Source organism: Lissotriton helveticus, chromosome 5_1 (genome assembly GCF_964261635.1).
Source record: "Lissotriton helveticus chromosome 5_1, aLisHel1.1, whole genome shotgun sequence".
NCBI classification, from domain to species: Eukaryota; Metazoa; Chordata; class Amphibia; order Caudata; family Salamandridae; genus Lissotriton; species Lissotriton helveticus.
In genome coordinates this window covers 53,927,093-53,948,700 of record NC_136065.1, presented here as the reverse complement: position 1 = coordinate 53,948,700, position 21,608 = coordinate 53,927,093, and the positions used below count along the sequence as shown (strand labels likewise).

General features: G+C 46.0%; 1 protein-coding gene across 1 annotated transcript in view; it reads right to left on the bottom strand.

The window, feature by feature from the left end:
* Window positions 1-443: 443 nt before the first annotated feature.
* The window catches only part of LOC144752942 (uncharacterized), a 66,672-nt gene continuing 45,507 nt past the window's right edge, over window positions 444-21,608 (bottom strand). The window contains exon 4 of the mRNA XM_078640755.1: window positions 444-1,588. Coding sequence (XP_078496881.1) covers window positions 1,374-1,588 — 215 coding nt within the window. The 3' untranslated portion in view covers window positions 444-1,373. The remainder of the gene's footprint in view (window positions 1,589-21,608) is intronic.

Sequence of the window (21,608 nt, the reverse complement as noted above, 5' to 3'; positions counted from 1 at the left end):
ATAAAACACGTAATGTAAGTAACTGGCACCGGACAGCCTGGGTTCAAGTAAACAGGACTCACTCCACAAACACGCCAATCTGCCCAGGGGGCCACAGGGTGCCCCCCTCACCCGCTGTGTCCGCCATCACTGGAACCACTGGAAGGAACCATGGGCAGTTTTAAACCTTAAACCCTCGTTTGATGCGTCGAGGTTACATCTGAAGGCAGAGCGGGAGAGGGTAGGACTGACGCTGGAGGGGGGGTTGTGGATGCAGCGGGATGGTATAGAATCGTTACAGGTCCATTTTGTTTTTTAACTTGAGTAAAAATCAAATCAAAACATAGGTTAATCTAAAATGCAGATTTCAGAGAAGGAAGGGATGTTCAGGGGTCCTCTTTACTCCGTAATAATTCCAGCCGCTCCTGCCGAGAGCTGCGCTCGCATCCAGACACCACACAAAGTGACAGAAAGAAAACTTTATTTCACGGTCTCTTAAAGTGCATGGAACATTAAGTAGAGTGCAGATTTGATCCAAAAATAAATATATTCACACAAATATGTATATGTAGTGGATCATGTACAGCGCTGAAAAATGTAGTGTTGAAAAATCGTTCAAAATATACTATAATTGAAGTAATCTAGCATTTCACCCAAGGATACAGTTTATTTATTTATAAATACATTAAAACATTTAGACAAATATATATATATACACATGTTGCCTAAATTGCCTAAAGTGTGTGTGCCTCTCAATGCTATTAAAATTCAGCGGACCAGAATAAAAACCAGGTTCAGTATAAAATAGGGGTCAGTAATAGGGAAATGTAAACCGGCTACAAACTATCCACAGGACATACAGGCTAAGATGAAAGCACAGACCGGGTCAATCCCAGGTGAGAAAGGGAAGCCCAGCTCCACAGGTTCTTGGGGGGTTAAATACTCACCAGTAGCCGTCCATCCTTGAAACACGGGACCGGCCCCGGCCTCTCGGACTGTAAACAGTGCATGTTTAATACTAGACTAGACATGTCAGAGGGTTCAGTATTACTTTGACGTCGCTGGTTCAATTCTGGCTCGGAGGCATCTCTCAGACACAGTCAGGGTCAGCCATTGAATCTGTTCTAAGCACGGGAAGAGGCCTCGCTGCCAAAGGATGAAGTCCACACTAGAGACACATCCTAGGAGACCCCCTCACACAGAGGCCTCTTGAAAAGACCACACTCATGGGTACAGCCCATGCCAGGGCACACCTGCCCACAGAAAGGCACCTGAATGCACAGCTCGGGCAGAGCCGTCCTCAGCCCAGAGGGAGTAAAGCTCCGGGTCTGGAGGCCGCTCGAGTGTCCAGGGGATATTAAGAGTTTGAGTCCAATGCAACTCGGAGGTCTACATTACACTGGAGTCTCTCCATTCATCTTCTTTGCTGCTTCCTGTGACCCCTGGCTCGTGCTGCTCTCGATGTCACTTCCGGTGCTGGACCCAGAGGTGAAAAGGCGCTTTAAAGGTTCCCGTTTCCAGACCGCCGCCGCCGCCGCCGCCGCCAGCACCGACACCGACCCCAGCACCGCCAGAACCAGCGGCCACCGCCTCCGATGAGCATCTGAAGCTGAAACACAAAGAATACATATATTGTGTGTGACAAATACGGTGAACAACTGGGTGCAAATTCAGAACGGCGAGTGTAAAAATTCAGGACAAAAGGTCAAAATTCAGGACAAAACTTTGGGACAATAGGTACGTTTTACAGACACATCAGAGGTCGCGCAATAGTATATAAGTAAGCCCATCCGTAGCCAAATATATTCAACCATTTGTAAACTTAGCCATCATGTATTCTTACATCCATAATTTCACTCATCCATCCCTCCATCCACCCTTTCACTTATCAATTATCCACTCTTCCATCCATCCACTCATCCACTCATCCATCCAGCTATTTACCCATCCTTTCACTGACTCATCCATCCACCCAGTCACTCATCCTTCCACCCATCCTCCCTTTCTCTCTCCATCAACCCCTTCACTTAGCAATCCTTCCATCCATCCACCCATCCACCCACCCATCCATCTACTCACGAATCCATCCATTGACCATATCACTCACCCATCATTTCATCCATCTACGCTTTCACTCATCTATCCATCCTTTTGTCGATCTACTCTCCCTTTCACTCATTCATCCATCCATTCACCCTTTCACCTATCAATTCGTCAGTCATTTAACTCATACAGCCACCTATTCACTCACCCATCATCCACCCATTCACTCATCCATCCACCCTTTTACTGTTCCACCCATAGATCCATCTATTTAGCTTTTTTCTCATCCATCCTTCAACTCAGTCATCCATCCACCCATCCTCTCATCCATCCTTCCTCTCATTCATCCATTGACCCTTTCAATAATCCATTCAGCCATCCGCCCATCCCTTCACTCACTCACTCACTCGCCGACCTTTTCACATTAATTATGAGCTGAGCCTTTGCAGAGTTGCAGACAGAAGAGGCCCATCAAGAACTCCACCTTCGCTGTAGTTCCTAAAGCAAGGGGTGGGGCGGGGGAGGGTTCGCTATGCCCCTGCATATAAGCAATCTGAAAAAGTGGAGGCATGAGTCATGCCTGATGCAGTGCCTGGACGTGAGGAGACTGTGACATGGTGTTGTTTCCAGAGCTTTAAGTGGGATGAGGGGTCTCTCCAAAGGGGGTGTTCGATGTAATTAAGGGTGTGGCTTACAACACCTCAGCCCAAAAATCTGTGCTTAGCATAGATTGCCACCAGATGGTATTTTGCCTCTTATGTCATTGTATATCTCTCTCTCTCTATATATATATATATATATAAATAAAACACAAGAAACATTACACCTATAACAAGCCAGAACTATTGGCTTTGTCAATGGTTGTTAGTTGCATAACATATAATATTGAAAATGCATCAGTTCTAAAATGATGAGACTGAAAGAACTCTAGCCCCTTCTTTTCAACTTCTATCACTGCAACGAGAGGGAAGAGAGAGAGGCGAAGGGAAGAGAGAGAGAAAGAGAGAGAGAGAGAGAGGGGGGGAGAGAGAGAGAGGGAGATAGAGAGAGAGGGAGAGAGAGAGGGAAGAGAGAGAGAGAGGGAAGAGAGAGAGAGGAAGTAGAGAGAGGGGGGGAGAGAGAGAGGGGGGGGAGAGGGAGGGGGGGAGAGGGAGAGAGGGAGAGAGGGAGAGAGGGAGAGAGGGAAGAGAGAGAGAGGAAGTAGAGAGAGGGGGGGAGAGAGAGAGGGGGGGGAGAGGGAGGGGGGGAGAGGGAGAGAGGGAGAGAGGGAGAGAGGGAGAGAGGGAGAGAGGGAGAGAGGGAGAGAGGGAGAGAGGGAGAGAGGGAGAGAGGGAGAGAGGGAGAGAAGAGAAGAGAGAAGAGAGGATTGGACAGGAGAATGGTGGACGAGTGGGGAGGCCATTGTCCAAAGTGTATGGCTGAAGCATGGTGTGCGAGGGCACTGCCTTTTACAGAGAGCACAATTGGGAACTAAATTTGTATCAATTATGCAGCTTTACTGCTAACCATGCGTGATGCATAAATGATAAGATGTGGAAATCGACTTTTTGTGCATATCTCGTATGTGTGCATCACACATGTAAAGTGTCTTTTTGTTTTGATCCGATTAAAATCTTTGCAACAATCACACTTCAGAGTCACAAAAAAACTACAAGCTTCATTTGAACTTTACTGCTGAAATATTTTGAAATATTTCAAAAATGTATTTTGCAGGCATTCTTAGTTTGTCAATTATTACATAACACTTGACACTGCGCTGCTTCTTCCATAGCTCGTAAGCACTGCACTACCTCTCGTACCCCTACTTCTGCGCCCCTGACCTTAGACCACCCACTCCAATACACCTGGCCCAGAGTTTTGGTCTATACTATTTCCCTTGTCAAGTCAAAAATTTATATATATGTATATATATATATATATTCACTGAAAAAACCATAGGTTATAGACCATATATAGTTAGGAATTAGCATTTAAAAAACCTTATTTTACTCACACAAAACCATTGAAATTCCATATATAGTTAGTTGCACTAACTATATATCGCGCACCTGCAATCCACTGCTGATCATGTCACATATTACATCATTCATGACATGGTCAGTGACATCACTGATGACATCACTGATGACATCTCAAATGACATCACTGATGACATCACTGATGACATCTCATTTGACATCATTCTTGTGCTAATACGATAAACCTCTTCAGACTCTAATATAACCTTAGATACACTCAGTGTATACAGACACACACACTTCCACTCATCCATGGAGTTACTCACACACCCAGTCAGTCATGCAAAGAAACAATCTCATCTCCATTTCTTCAACTATACAGTTAAACACACCTTACTTATTGAAACATATACTAACACATATTTACTCTCTTATACAATCCCTGATACAAGTTCACAATGATCGATACAACCACTCACTCATTCGGTGGCTCTCATGCACAGTTATTTATATATGCCAACTCTCACATGTACTGTGTTTTACATATGTACTTACTATGACATGTAGCATTGAGATATCCATTCACTCATCAATACACTCATGCACACAGTCAACTGCCCATGTAGCTGTTTCCACATGCACTCTTGAACTCATACACCTAGTGAATAAACTGTTCACACATCTATGCATAGAGTCACACACCTTCCAGCCACCCCCACACAAACTCAATCTCCCATAGAAATACTTGGGCAAGCAATTAATAACACATATAGCCTCTCGTATAGCTAATGATCAACACATGCAGCAGTTTACAGAACAACAGACATAATGATGCACAAATTAAGACAGTTTAGTCACTAACCCATGCATTCAGTGAGACACATTTAATCACTCACTCATACAGTCAGTCACGCACCTACTAAATCCTTCATCCAGACACTTATACATCCACTCATTCTTCAATATGTAAGATATATTTTAACTTTACAGAAACATACAGTCACTGGATGTTGTCATCAGTGATGTCATCAGTGATGTCATTTGAGATGTCATCAGTGATGTCATCAGTGATGTCACTGACCATGTCATGAATGATGTAATATGTGACATGATCAGCAGTGGATTGCAGGTGCGCGATATATAGTTAGTGCAACTAACTATATATGGAATTTCAATGGTTTTGTGTGAGTAAAATAAGGTTTTTTAAATGCTAATTCCTAACTATATATGGTCTATAACCTATGTTTTTTTCAGTGAATTTTCAAGGTTTTGTAAATGCTAATTCCTAACTATATATGGTCTATAACCTATGGTTTTTTCAGTGAATTTCAATGGTTTTTTAATAGCAAATATCATAAGCTGTCGAATGTCAAGTACGTGGTAAGTGAAAACATTTTCGTGTTTATGCACACTGATCTGCTTTGAATGGTGCCCCCCCCCCTCATTTCTATTAGGAGTACTCTCTCTTTGCAGATAGTGAAAGGTAGTTAACGCAGGCCTTTGCCCCCGTTGTAATCCGTCGTGCCTGCTTCTCTCTCCATTTGATTGATTGTTATCCAAGTATTTACTGTTTTAGAATTAGTTCTCTTTGGTTCATTCTCTATTTACAAACAAACACAGAGTCGCAATACTCTGTTTAGTCTTTGCAGATAACGAAAAATCGTGTAAAAAAAAAGAAAAGGAATCGAGCAAAATCAGTAGGCCACTAATGGGATCTCTTTTTGACCTCGCTAAAATAGAAACATTAGGAACAACCCCTCATGACAAATACAAAACTAGTGAGATGAACTGAACTCCACACAATGATGGCTGCAAAACAGCTCGGCTCCGCCACCCACCCCGCCCAAAATAACGATAAAGAGCGGCTGCCATGATTGGTTGCGGAATGGCCACGACGGAGCTACGAAATGATGCTGCTCTCATGCTAACCCCAGCTTCAGTCTGAAACATCCAGAAACACTGTAGACTACCAATTCGATCAGTTCCGGTAGCGCCCCAATGTAACCCGGTAGAGAAGAACTAGCCCTCCCCTCTTTCACTGATGGTTCTTGTTGCCTGTCCCTTCTGTTCTCATTTAACAGAACTATTTAGCCTGCTGAAAGGGGTTGTGTTCCGACCGCTGGTTGGTGGAGACATTTTGACTATATTCTGGACCTGCGTTGTCGCGTAATGCGTCATATGACGCGCCGCGTTAGCGCATCCGGGGCGCGCAGCGCGTAACGTAAGCATAACAAGTCATGTGACTTGTTAATAAAACTTTTCATTGGTTCATTTTACTTTTCTTATTGTAATGATGAAAGGCTTGCTCATATGACCTAAAAATTACGCTTTTCATTACTTCCGAACATTATTTTTTCTTAAATATATGTTATAATGTTCCAGGCTAATGTACTTTCCCGGAAATTTTACAACTGTCCTGCAAGTAAAATATATTCTTTTTTCGAGAAAAAGAGCGTTTCTTCGTCCCATGATGGAGCCGTTGAGCAAAAGAGGGTCGACCTGCTGTCTTAGTCGCCGATACGCCTGAATATGAGATTCTTATCGATCACTTTATGTTGCAGGAATAGAAAACACAACAGCCCTTGACCATTTATCTTTACTGCGTTCCTTCGTATTATACCTTTTACCCTTCATGTAATTGGTCTGCTTTATTTCACTTGCCTTTTAATGATTCTAAAACAGTGACTATTATTACAAACTTTACCAATGTATATACTACTACCATGTTTTCTTTTAAAAACCTTTATTGTGAAAATTTCATTATACAAATACGAGCCTATAACCACGTGGGCCGGCCACGGAGCAAACTGTAATCGTATGTGATGAGTAGACATTTACACTGTAGAGGAACGTAACGGGCGGGCCATTAGGTTGCAAGAACTAAGGTGTCTAACAGTTACGGAATCGGTGGACGTACATTTTATAATTAAAATACGACAGGGCCAGTTACAATAAAATTATCTAGATATACATTTGCGGGCAAGTACCATGGGTGACGTTAATTCGAACTTTCAACAGTACAGTAATCAATAACACATCAGAACTTAATATCAATAGGGATGTCGAAATATTCAATCAATTCTCGTCCCCGCCCGCCATGTGCTTCAAAACTGCATACGTATCTCGTGATTTCAAGGTTCTGCAACCAGTACACAACAAGGAGTTACGAGTCCCATTTATTCCGGCGCCATTTTGGGCGAGGACGGGCAGGTCCAGGATATAGTCAAAATGTCTCTACCAACCATCGACTATGATGATGTTCATATGCTGTATTTATTAGAGTAACACTCATCTGTCCACATGAAATTAATTTGCCACAATCTAAACATGTCATTTTAATCTTTCCAAAGTTCTTCTAAATATTTGGGACCGTTTCCCTTGCCTCTGAAGCTCTCAGTGCCACTTCTTTGATGAATGTACTAGCAGGTCAGGGGTTCTCCTCCAAATCTCTCTTTTATGCAGCACTATAATTAATTGGTGCCACCTCTCCATATGACGATGCATGGTATAGTTACCACAACTATATTTTTTTTCGGTTCCTCTGGAGAGTTCATCGTGGCAGATGAAGCGTGTAACGTACCGGGCATTTACCTTTTTTTGCATGTACAGGAAAGGAAAAAAAAATCGAGCGTCCGAGTTCTAAGGTGTCCCAGGGCCATTTTGGTGGACCAGGCCCAAATCCAAAGAAAAGCCATCTCACAGGCTAATGGGGCGACCCACACCGAGTTTCAGCATTGTAGGATGACCACACAAGTACAGCAACTTGCTAGACATCACCTCGGTGCCATCCGGATCTCGGCGCCCCACTGCAGATGAAGTGCCTCTCAACTATGAAACCACCACGGTGACATCCGGATCTTGGCGCGTTGTGCTGCCTTCGGCCTATTCGCACATCGGTCCGCTACTGACGCCATCTCACAGGCTAATGGGGCGACCCACGCCGAGTTTCAGCATTGTAGGATGACCACACCAGTACAGCAACTTGCTAGACATTACCTCGGTGCCATCCGGATCTCGGCGCCCCACTGCAGATGAAGTGCCTCTCAACTATGAAACCACCACGGTGACATCCGGATCTTGGCGCGTTGTGCTGCCTTCGGCCTATTCGCACATCGGTCCGCTACTGACGCCATCTCACAGGCTAATGGGGCGACCCACGCCGAGTTTCAGCATTGTAGGATGACCACACCAACTTGCTAGACATCACCTCAGTGCCATCCGAATCTTGGCATCTCAACGCCTAGTGGTATCTTCCATACAAAAAATATTGTTACGCTGCCTTTGGCCCCATTCGCACATCAGTCCGCAACTTAGACATCACCTCGGTGCCATCCGGATCTTGGCATCTCAGCGCCTTGTGGTGTCAGTCAGAAAATATTGTTGCGCTGCCTTTGGCCCCATTCGCACATCGGTCCGCTACTGACGCCATCTCACAGGCCAACGGGGCGCCCCACGCCGACTTTCAACATTGTAGGATGGCCACAGAAGTGTGACAACTTACTAGACACCACCTCGGTGCCATCCGGATCTTGGCGCGTTGTGCTGCCTTCGGCCTATTCGCACATCGGTCCGCTACTGACGCAAACTCACAGGCCAACGGGGCACCCCACGCCGACTTTCAGCATTGTAGGATGGCCACACCAGTGCTGTAACTTGCTGGACACCACCTCGGTGCCATCCGGATCTTGGCGCGTTGTATTGCCTTCGGCCTATTCGCACATCGGTCCGCTACTGACGCCGCCTCACGTGCCAACGTATTTTCTCCGCATTTTATACCCTATGCCGCATAACAGGTCATGTGACTTGTTTATAAAACTTTTCATTGGTTCATTTTACTTTTCTTATTGTAATGATGAAAGGCTTGCTCATATGACCTAAAAATTACGCTTTTCATTACTTCCGAACATTATTTTTTCTTAAATATATGTTATAATGTTCCAGGCTAATGTACTTTCCCGGAAATTTTACAACTGTCCTGCAAGTAAAATATATTCTTTTTTCGAGAAAAAGAGCGTTTCTTCGTCCCATGATGGAGCCGTTGAGCAAAAGAGGGTCGACCTGCTGTCTTAGTCGCCGATACGCCTGAATATGAGATTCTTATCGATCACTTTATGTTGCAGGAATAGAAAACACAACAGCCCTTGACCATTTATCTTTACTGCGTTCCTTCGTATTATACCTTTTACCCTTCATGTAATTGGTCTGCTTTATTTCACTTGCCTTTTAATGATTCTAAAACAGTGACTATTATTACAAACTTTACCAATGTATATACTACTACCATGTTTTCTTTTAAAAACCTTTATTGTGAAAATTTCATTATACAAATACGAGCCTATAACCACGTGGGCCGGCCACGGAGCAAACTGTAATCGTATGTGATGAGTAGACATTTACACTGTAGAGGAACGTAACGGGCGGGCCATTAGGTTGCAAGAACTAAGGTGTCTAACAGTTACGGAATCGGTGGACGTACATTTTATAATTAAAATACGACAGGGCCAGTTACAATAAAATTATCTAGATATACATTTGCGGGCAAGTACCATGGGTGACGTTAATTCGAACTTTCAACAGTACAGTAATCAATAACACATCAGAACTTAATATCAATAGGGATGTCGAAATATTCAATCAATTCTCGTCCCCGCCCGCCATGTGCTTCAAAACTGCATACGTATCTCGTGATTTCAAGGTTCTGCAACCAGTACACAACAAGGAGTTACGAGTCCCATTTATTCCGGCGCCATTTTGGGCGAGGACGGGCAGGTCCAGGATATAGTCAAAATGTCTCTACCAACCATCGACTATGATGATGTTCATATGCTGTATTTATTAGAGTAACACTCATCTGCCCACATGAAATTAATTTACCACAATCTAAACATGTCATTTTAATCTTTCCAAAGTTCTTCTAAATATTTGGGACCGTTTCCCTTGCCTCTGAAGCTCTCAGTGCCACTTCTTTGATGAATGTACTAGCAGGTCAGGGGTTCTCCTCCAAATCTCTCTTTTATGCAGCACTATAATTAATTGGTACCACCTCTCCATATGACGATGCATGGTATAGTTACCACAACTATATATTTTTTCGGTTCCTCTGGAGAGTTCATCGTGGCAGATGAAGCGTGTAACATACCGGGCATTTACCTTTTTTTGCATGTACAGGAAAGGGAAAAAAAATCGAGCGTTCGAGTTCTTAGGTGTCCCAGGGCCATTTTAGTGGACCAGGCCCAAATCCAAAGAACAGCTATCTCACAGGCTAATGGGGCGACCCACGCCGAGTTTCAGCATTGTAGGATGACCACACAAGTACAGCAACTTGCTAGACATCACCTCGGTGCCATCCGGATCTCGGCGCCCCACTGCAGATGAAGTGCCTCTCAACTATGAAACCACCAGAAAACGCTTGAGTCAGCTTTGTGTGAAGCCGCCATTTTGATTCAATCAATAGCGTCCCCCTGCACACATTCAGGGACCTGGTCGTGTCTTCAGGTCAAACGAATTTGGGACAAGATGCAGAAAGGAAAAGGAAAAAAGTTCCGCCGGACCCCGGGAGGTGGCCGCCTATGTCATGGGCGATCTTAGGCCACACCAGGGCAATAGTGAAGCTGCAGCAGGTGCAAATAAGCTTCAGACAGTGTTACAAGCGCTGCTCAGAACTCTCAACTATGACACCACCTCGGTGCCATCCGGATCTTGGCGCCTTGTGCTGGTTCCGGCCTATTCACACATCGGTCCGCTACTGACGCCACCTCACAGGCCAACGGGGCACCCCACGCCGACTTTCGGCGCAGCATTGTAGGATGGCCACACCAGTGCGGCAAATTGCTGGACACCACCTCGGTGCCATCCAGATCTCGGCACGTTGTGCTGCCTTCGGCCTATTCGCCACAAGTGCGCACGCAACTCAGCTGCATAGCGAGTGAAACACCAAGGGGCGCCCCACTGCAGCCGAGGAACCTCCATCTTGGGGGCGACGCACAGCATCACATTGCTTTCCAATGCAGTCAGATCCTCAAACAGCCCCCACTGACTGACGCGAACTCACAGGCCAACGGGGCGCCCCACGCCGACTTTCGGCGCAGCATTGTAGGATGGCCACACCAGTGCGGCAAGTTGCTGGACACCACCTCGGTGCCATCCGGATCTTGGCGCGTTGTGCTGCCTTTGGCCCCATTCGCACATCAGTCCGCTACTGACGCCATCTCACAGACTAATGGGGCGCCCCACGCCGACTTTCAGCATTGTAGGATGACCACACCAGTACAGCAACTTGCTAGACATCACCTCGGTGCCATCCGGATCTCGGCGCCCCACTGCAGATGAAGTGCCTCTCAACTATGAAACCACCACTGTGACATCCGGATCTTGGCGCGTTGTGCTGCCTTCGGCCTATTCGCACATCGGTCCGCTACTGACGCCATCTCACAGGCTAATGGGGCGACCCACGCCGAGTTTCAGCATTGTAGGATGACCACACCAGTGCAGCAACTTGCTAGACATCACCTCGGTGCCATCCGAATCTTGGCATCTCAACGCCTAGTGGTATCTTCCATACAGAAAATATTGTTACGCTACCTTTGGCCCCATTCGCACATCAGTCCGCAACTTAGACATCACCTCGGTGCCATCCGGATCTTGGCATCTCAGCGCCTTGTGGTGTCTTCTCGTCAGAAAATATTGTTGCGCTGCCTTTGGCCCCATTCGCACATCAGTCCGCTACTGACACCATCTCACAGGCCAACAGGGCGCCCCACGCCGACTTTCAGCATTGTAGGATGGCCACACCAGTGCGGCAACTTACTAGACACCACCTCGGTGCCATCCGGATCTTGGCGCGTTGTGCTGCCTTCGGCCTATTCGCACATCGGTCCGCTACTGACGCAAACTCACAGGCCAACGGGGCGCCCCACGCCGACTTTCAACATTGTAGGATGGCCACACCAGTGCTGCAACTTGCTGGACACCACCTCGGTGCCATCCGGATCTTGGCGCGCTGTGTTGCCTTCGGCCTATTCGCACATCGGTCCGCTACTGACGCCGCCTCACGTGCCAACGTATTTTCTCCGCATTTTATACCCTATGCCGCATAACAGGTCATGTGACTTGTTTATAAAACTTTTCATTGGTTCATTTTACTTTTGGTTTCCTAATGATGGGAGGCTTGATCATATGACCTAAAAACAACACTTTTCATTGGATGAAAACTTTTTTTTTTTCCAAACGATGAAAGCCCCACCTTGTTTCTGGATGTTTCAGACTGAAGCTGGCGTCAGCATGAGAGCACCACCATCTCGTAGCTCCGTCGTGGTCATTCCGCGAGCAATCATGGCAGCCGCTCCCCACCAGAAGCCTGCAGGAGTCGGGGCCCCCAAAACTTTTGATGAATTCTCAAAGCGGAGGGGACGCTTTCGAGAATGGGGTCCAAGACCTAGCAGACAAGCGTCCGATTTCCAAGGTGTCCCAGGGCCATTTCAGTGGACCAGGCCCAAAAAGGAAAGAGCCTGCCGCCATTTTGAGAGTCCTGTGGCAGCCGACTATCGCTGCACCGCAAGAGTGGGCGCAACTCAGCTGAATTGCGGCTTTTGACACAGTGGACCAAAAACGGACGGAATGGCAACTGAAACGGTAAAGGGGCGCCCCACTACAACAGATGACACTCCACCTGGAGAGGCCCGTTCACGCCGCCTCCCCCGGGGCGCTCCACGCCGTTATTCGGAGCAGCATTGTAGGATACCAAAACCAGTGCGGCAACTTACTGGACATCACCTTGGTGCCATCGTTCTGCTGCCTTGGAACTATTCGCACAACAGTTTGCTACTGAAGACCCACCCCCCGCGACGCCCCACGCCGTTATTTGCTGGGTGGCAACTTACTAGACATCACTTTCGTGTCATGTAGATTTCAGCGCGTTCTGCTGCCTTGGAACTATTCGCACAACAGTTTGCTACTGATGACCCGCCCCACGCCGGAAATCTGGACGTTGTGCTGCGTTGGGACTATTCGCACAGCCGACCGCTACTTCGTTGTTTTTCCCTAAAAATGTTTATATGTTATTACTATTTTTGTTTTCTTGTATATATTTATAAATTATTAAAGTTTTATAATCTTACTACTTTGTCGGAGTGCTATATATTTTTAATGTGACACATAATTGTAAAAACTTTGATGTACAAAGAGTCATCCCTGGAATCTTCCGCTTCACGCTCGGTCCCCTCCCCAATCACAATACAGGATGGTTTTCAGATAATAGCAACGCTTCTGCTGTGACGGATCTCATCGAGTGTGGGCCTTGATCTACTATAACTCCTTTGAAGAGGGGTGAATCTTTACAGCTGTGGCCATAAACTACATCTGCAGGGCTAGCTGATACCCTAGGACCAGCCTGGACAATCGGACACAGAGGAAAAGGAGTGTCAGAGGGTGCAGTAGTGAATAGGGCGAAAGGGAGGTGTCGGGCGGGCACAGGGTGTGATTCTCAGGAAAGAGCAGCGCAGATGGGGGGAGGTTTATTACCCATGCATAAGACAGAGAGCGGGGGTGACCACTGCCTGGGGGAGATGCTTCCGAGGGTGGGGAGCCATGCTAAGGATCGACAGCGTGCACAGAGTGGGTCTGGTCAAGGCATCTAAAATGGCTGCCGTGCACGACAAAAGTGTGGCATTTGAAAAAAGACAAGATGGCGCAGACAATGTTTTTCAACACTTCCTGATTTCCTTCGAATCGAACGTTAACAGACGTTGGGGCATATTACCAAAGTTAAGCGATATTTATCCCTAACGATGTATTGCAAAGATTTTTTTACCTTCAGAAATTATCGCAGATAAACGTTGCTATTATCAAAGTTTATCGCAAATACGATAAAAACCGACCGCAATGCATTAATATCGCTGAAAACTCAGCGATATTCATGCATTACCGAGCTAATCCTCTTAGCCATGTTATCCACCTCCCATAGGATAACATGGCTAAGAACTGCTCAGGGCAGCTGTTACTTTTTGGAGATATTCGCGCTTATCTCGAATATTTCCAAAAGTTGATAATAGGAGATAGCGATGTTAGCGACTGTTTCCAGTCGCTAACATCTTGGCATGCCCACTTTGCATGTCATTAGTGATAAATATCACTCACATGCAAAGTGGGGCCCAAGATGGTCGCTATCTCCTACTAGCCGTCGCTAACTGGTGTTAGCAACAGCTAGGTAATACAGATATAATTTTATCTCCGCGAAGCGGAGCGCTGTTACAGATATATATCTTGTTTTTGAACGTTAATTTCTCAAAATGCACTGAAGCACATATATTGAGACCTAGCAAAGGCACATCGGGCTACCAGTCCCTAATATTTTACCAAGTTTCGTGCAAATCCATTCAGCCGTTCGATTATTATTATTATTTATTTTTTTTGCCCCGCGGGGCCCTTTTAAAACCTCCACATCAAACCTAGGGGATCAGCGAGGATCTACTATGCCCCCTTATGGTCATTTGCCCCTTCGCTTTGGCCTCCTCTTGTCTCTCGATCCTACCGAGAGACAAGATGGCGGCCGCTACGGACTGTTTGGAATGTTTACAGACACCGGAGAGCCAATCAGCTTCGCTTCGCAAAGCTCCGTAACGCGAAAAGTACGCGAAGCGGTCCGCTGTTACAGATATATATCTTTTTTTGAACGTTAATTTCTCAAAATCCACTGAAGCACATATATTGAGACCTAGCAAAGGCACATCGGGCTACCAGTCCCTACAATTTTGCCAAGTTTCGTGCAAATCCATTCAGCCGTAAGATTATTATTATAATTTTTTTTTTTTGCCCCGCGGGGCCCTTTTAAAACCTCCACATCAAACCTAGGGGGTCAGCGAGGATCTACTATTCCCCCTTATGGTCATTTGCCCCTTCGCTTTGGCCTCCTCTTGTCTCTCGATCCTACCGAGAGACAAGATGGCGGCCGCTACGGACTTTTTGGAATGTTGACAGACGCCAGAGAACCAATCAGCTTCGCTTCACAAAGCTCCGTTGCGCGAAAAGTCCGCGAACCAGTGCGCTAACTGGTCCGCTGTTACAGATATATATCTTTTTTTAAACGTTAATTTCTCAAAATCCACTGGAGCACATATATTGAGACCTACAAAAGGCACATCGGGCTACCAGTCCCTACAATTTTCCCAAGTTTCGTGCAAATCCATTCAGCCGTTCGGGCTAAAAGTGAGGCCAACCGCCCTATGGAAAACTCAATGTTAAAAACACGTTTTGGGACCCCCCTTTTTTCTCGGCCCCCACCGGACGAACCCCCCCCAAATTTTCAAGGGCTGCTCAGAAACAAAATGTGCCATTTTCCTGAAAATTTCAGCCAATTCCGTCCACAAACGCCAAAGTTATTAGACATAGAATTTTCAAAAAACCCATAGAGAAAAAATCCTAACTATATATACCTACTGGCGACCGCCAGTAGGTATATATATATATATATATATATATATATATAGCGCACTACATACCCATTGGGTCTCAAGGCGCTTGAGGGAGGGGGGGAGGTTTACTTATCGAATATCCATGTTTAAGTTGTTTTCTGAAGGCTAGGTGGTTTTGAGTAAGGCGGAGGTGGATGGGAAGGGAATTCCAGGTCTTAGCCGCTAAGTAGGAGAAGGGTCTTCCTCCCATGGTGGCTTTGTGGATGCGCGGAACAGCGGCGAGGGCTTGGTTGGACGAACGCAGCTGGCGGGTGGGGGTGTAAAAGGAAAGGCGCGTGTTGAGACAATCCGGTCCAAGTTCGTATAGGGCTTTGTGTGCGTGGGTGAGGAGGCGGAACGTTACTCTCTTGTTGACGGGGAGCCAGTGAAGGTCTTTCAGGTGAGCGGAAATGTGGTCTGTGCGGGGGATGTCTAGTATGAGTCTGGCTGACGCATTTTGGATGCGTTGAAGTTTTTTCTGTAGTTTTGCGGTGGAACCAGCGTAAAGGGCGTTTCCGTAGTCCAGGCGGCTTGTAACCAGTGCGTGGGTGACTGTTTTTCTTGTGTGGCCTTGCACAGTAGAATCCTTCTCGAACAGGACGTGCAGCCAAGCTTTAGGAAAGTGGCAGGCAGGGTTCGAGTCGGGGGTACACCCAGGTACATGGCGTCCCCCCACTCTTTTCACAGGGTGGACGCCGTCCCACCTGCCAAGAAGCTGGGCCCTACAGAAATATGCTGAAATTGGCCGGTGTAATTTTCAGACACCGGGACACGCTCAGCATGTGACGTCATGAGGTCGTTTGCATATTGTCAGCCCCCCCCCACTTCTTTTTAATAGGACGCGTGCCCTGGTGGCAGGGGTGGTGGAACAATGAGAAGTATCCTATCCTATCTTTTTTTTTGTCAGTCAATACAAAGTTTATTGTGTAGATTACTTAAAACCATGACAATAGAAAAGATTTTTTAAAAAGAAACATAATTGTACGGAAGCAAAATAAAATGCTAGTTACATATCAAAACTGTATAATATGAATGGCTTTTGGGCCCAAAGGAAGGAGGCACTTGGTGTACAGGCTTTCACTCTACAATCTTCCCTTTCACATATCTATTATGAAGGTAATGAATAAAAGTAAGTTAAAAAACCTTCCATAAAATGAATAAAAAAGGTTTCAGCTAAGAGAAGACACAATTATGGCATAAGATAACTCTTTTTTTAGGAAGTCCTGCGCTGCTTTAAAAAATGTACCTATTCTTGCCAGTTCGAGGGGGACCATTGTACTAAAAATCCAGTTCATTGCTTGGTTGCATGTTCTTACGCCGTGAATTAAAAAGAGTGGCTTCAGTAAGATTCGACGGCAGTCAAGCAAGATCGGACAGCTGCACAGTAAATGTAGAAAAGTTTCTGATTTGTAGCCGCAGAGTCTACACAATTATCCTATCAACGTGGAAGGTTGCGTTGTTTAAAGTGCAGTGTTACTGAAAAGCAGACTTGCAGCATTAGGGGTACAAGAAGTGCTGCTGGCAGGAGCTGGAGAATAAGACACGTTCCATGGATGGCAGCGGTGAGGTTACGTACTGGGGGTGTGGGGGGAGATAGGGTGGTGTGGAGGCTACAACTCTCAGGGGTAGGGAGGGTACTAGGCCAGAAGTGGTGAGAAGGGGTGCAGGGCAAGGAAGGGTCAGGTTTAAACAAATACTCTTACCTTGGTTGATACAATGAACAAGGGGGAAGGGGCTGCAATAAGCGACACATCACTGTGCTGTGTGCACCAGGCATGTCATATATGGCTCTGTCAACAAAACCCAGAAAATCTTCACTCCTTCCCAGTCATATTACACGACTCCCAGACGACAGATATTCCACATATAGGTTCATGTAATGACACCCCCCCGTAGCAATCCACCCCCTGCCCCCTCATAGAGCTACCAGCTCCCCATTTTTGTTTTTAAAACATAAATAAAAGGCATTGTCATTTACAATTCCAATAGCTAAAACTCGCGTAAATGCGAGACCAATTGCATTGCAAATGCTTGTTTTAAAGTGAGGGGCTAGTTCTAGGGAATGAAATAGCTGTGCGGTTTTAACGGGGTATCTTCTTTGAGCTGCCATCCACTCTAGGAAGTGATGGGGACAAGGGCCTGAGTGAGTGAGGAGCATCAGAGGGGTCTGAAAGGAGGGAGAGGTGTGGAAAGCAGGAGGGAGAAAAGCAAGGAAGGAGACCACAGAGGTAAGAGCCGTGGAGAGGGGGAATACATCGACCCACGAGATGGAGGGGAGAGATAAGGGAGGCGCAGTTATGTGGAAATGGAAACATAAACAAGAAGGGATGTCAGGCCAATGAAAACGACGCAGAGCGATTTTGGAAAGGGAGGTAAATGCAATTACAGGTGAGAGAAAGGCAGGGATGAGCCAGAGCGGGCTGCAATGGGAGGGAAGTGATGAGGGAAGGGGCAGTCGGGAACACATGAAGCGGGGCAGGGTTGCAGGTGGGCTTATGAGACAGAGGTGAGGGGGCAATGACGTGGCTGTGATCCTTCCTGAGGGAGGTGGACAGCTGAATAGTGATGGGGCAGATGTGTGAGGTAGAATAAGCCAGAGGTGAGCGAGAGATTGAGGCAGAGGCGAGATCAGGGGAGATTGAGACAGATGAGAGGAAGAAAAATGAGGCACAGATCAGAGGGAGAATGAGAGAGGTATGAGGCACTTATGTGATTGAGGTAGAAGGAAGTGACTCTACATAAAGGCGAAGCGAGGCAGCAGCATACACTTTGGTGAATGTGAAGGGCGGTGCGGTGGTGAGTGGTAGGAAGGGATGAGGCAAAGGTACGATGGGGTGAGGTAGAGATAAAGTGGCAAAGGCAAGAGTGATAGAGGGTCGGGTGAGGCAGAAATGAATGGGGACAATGTAAAGACAACGCCTTCTTCCCCGTGTGGTATCTGTGCTGACTGAACTGCTCCGCTGCAATGAGGGAAAGACGGTCGGGGCTCTGTATTTTTAACAGTAACATGCTATGATGTAAAATATGCATTCTAGCTGGATGCGCCATCACCGTTCTTTCGCCCACTCTGCCACCCCAGTTCAGACATGGCCATTTGCAAATCTGTCTGACCCTGTGCCTCATGGGAACAGTCCAGCCCGAACTGCCAAGCCATGCCTTCCCTGGACCGGAAACAAGCTTCCTAGGAACTGAACTGGGGTGGCAGAGTGGGCTAAAGAACGGTGTTGGATTAAACCCAGATCTTTTGACTGGGTGTGACTGTGTCAGCAGGTAGAGAGCTGCCCTGTAGGTAGTCCTGTAACGGACTCTCCCTCTCCCCAACAGGACTGGGCTGGCCCCTTTAACAATTGCTTTACCTACGACGAGGACAGCTCCGCCCCTGTGACACAGCGTCACGTGCACCTATCGGGACCGGCTTCGTCGGGAAGAAAGGCGGACACGGAAGACGCCAGGGTGCTCGCGTCCAGGGACAGCACGGCGACGGATGAAGGAAGGAGTGCGGCGGAAAAGGACCCAGAGGACGAAACACCAGTAAGCGGTATCTACAGCAAGTACCCAGGAGCTGAAGCGGTCCCGCCGAGAGAAGGTCCGGAGGTCAGGAGGAGCCACGACGACACGGAGAAGCCGGAAGCCATCCCAGAGCGAGGAGAGCCGGAGCGAGAGGATGACCAGGAAAAGCCAGGAGGCCACCGGTATCGCTCATCGCCCAGCCACGCGCAGGAGGACGCGTGGCTAAGCCAGGTGCGTGAACGTTTGCGTGCCTTGCTCTGGTTCAAGCGGGGAGGGACCGGGTAGGAGGGAGGCAAGGCAAGGGCAAGGTTGTAGCCTTTTAGCACTGCACTTTCGGGCTGAACGTCGCATTGGTGGTGGTAGCTGTGCAACCCACAAACGTACTCCCTCACCACCCCTTCCCATAGCAATTGCCTCTCAGTGCTGTGTACTAACAGCCGCGTTTTGTTTCTTTTGCTTTACGGTGGGTGAGCTGGAAGGAGTAAGCCAGGAGGTCGAGGAGGAGGTGCACTGTGAAGAGTGCACTGTGAAGACCGAAGCCCCCCCCCCCCCAGGACATCCAACGTGTTTCTTTTGTGTATTGGACTACTTGTTCTGTTGTGAATAAACAACGTTGACTAACCGTAGACTTGGCTCTGTCCCTCCTTGTACCCAAAGGTTACAGACTGTTTGATTGGTTCAGATGCTCCGTCCATCATCACCCCCTTTTGTACCGCTATGTTAATCTGCAAGTCATTTCAATTGAAAATGTGTTGTCTATTTTGCCAGTGTGCTAACACACCACTATTACTCCACTCTGCACCACCAGACTATGCTGCTGCACAATCGACTCTGCAAAACTCCACCCTATTCTGCTGCGCAATCTACTCTGCAAAACTAGACTATGCTGCTGCGCAATCTACTCTGCAAAACTAGACTATGCTGCTGCGCAATCTACTCTGCAAAACTAGACTATGCTGCTGCGCAATCTACTCTGCAAAACTCTACCTTAGGCTGCGGCGCAATCTACTCTGCAAAACACTACCCTATGCTGCTGCGCAATCTACTCTGCAAAACACTACCCTATGCTGCGGCGCAATCTACTCTAATTTTAAATATCTTTATTTGCATCAAATGGACACATGAAAAGAAAAAAGCCATCATTTACAAAATCAATCTATATCTGTAACAGAAATGAGTAAACATTAAATATTCCATTAAATATTCCATAAGTCATAAGCAGTAGAGAGGTCATACAGAAAAAAAGAATCAAAAACAAAAAAAACATTTCAGAAGATGAAAGATACTGTTATTGAGACATAAATAAACCCCAAATTCTGTCGACTTTTTGTTTATCCTGTAGACCCCTTGAAGCAGCAAGTGCAGTCTCCATATTATATGTTTCCTTAACTAAGCTCCACCATTCCATAACCATTGGTGTTTTTTTTTTTTTTAATCCAAGCTCTAGCAATAGTAAGTCTTGCACAGGTGACTAAAATATTCAGTAGATCCCCGACTGCGCTAATACCCCCACATATACCCACCAACACATCAATAGGTGAAAATAAGATAGTTTGAGCGAGTCTATCAGAGACCACCTTAATTATTCCATCCCAATATTCACTAAGATGAGGGCAAGAAAAAAACATGTGGACAATATCAGCACCACTCAGATCACATTTAGGACATTTCGTACGATCACCAAAATTATTATTCATTGTCCATTTAAGAATTCTCTCGGGAGTATGGTATAATTGACATACAGTTTTAAACATTTGCAGTTTTAGACTAGAGGATTGAACTGACACATTTAAGCTTTTAAGAGATAAAGTAATTAGATCAGATGGTACAGTCAAGGCCAATTTTCTATTCCATTTCTCAGTTAATTTAACGATATCGCTAGTGTTAGAGCCAGAAAGAATCTTATATCCTATGCTAATCATAGATTTGTCTACTTCTCTATAAATACAGTCCCATACCGTAGAATCTAATACCATAGTAAGTTCTAATTTCTTCACTTAATAGTCTTTAATCTGATAGTATTTAAACCTAGCCAATTCAGGTAAATTATAACATTGCTTCATTTTTTCAAATGCCATAAATCCCTGATGATCATATACATCTCCTAAGAATCTAATGCCAGAATCTGAGAATATTAGGCAAGATGTATCATGAAAAATTAAAGGAAAGCCCGGATTGCCCCACAAAGGTGTTTTACAGTGTAGCTGAGAAACATTACACTTAGCCAAAATAGATCGCCAGATATTGACGGTATCTAGTACCGTCTTGAATTTTACCCTTTTAAAGTAGTTAGGGTCGTTTAGCCTGTAAAGAAACATATTAGCATCCTGTCCAAGTAAAAACTTATGAAAATACAAGCACTTATCACTGACTGTTAGGCTACGAAGACGAATCAAAAAAGCCGACCAATAATAAAGCTTAAAGTCCGGAAGAGCCAATCCACCTTGATTGAAAGGGAATTTAAGTAAAGAAACAGCGCGCCGGGCTTTTTTATACCCCCATATAAAACTACTAATATTTCCCTCTAATCTAAGAAAATAAGAGTTATTAACCCGTAGGGGAATCGCTCGAAATAAGTATAAGTATTTAGGCAAAATTTTCATTTTAATTAAGTTTATTCGGCCAATAATACTAAGTGGCAATTTATGCCATTTCTTAAATTGCATGGCAG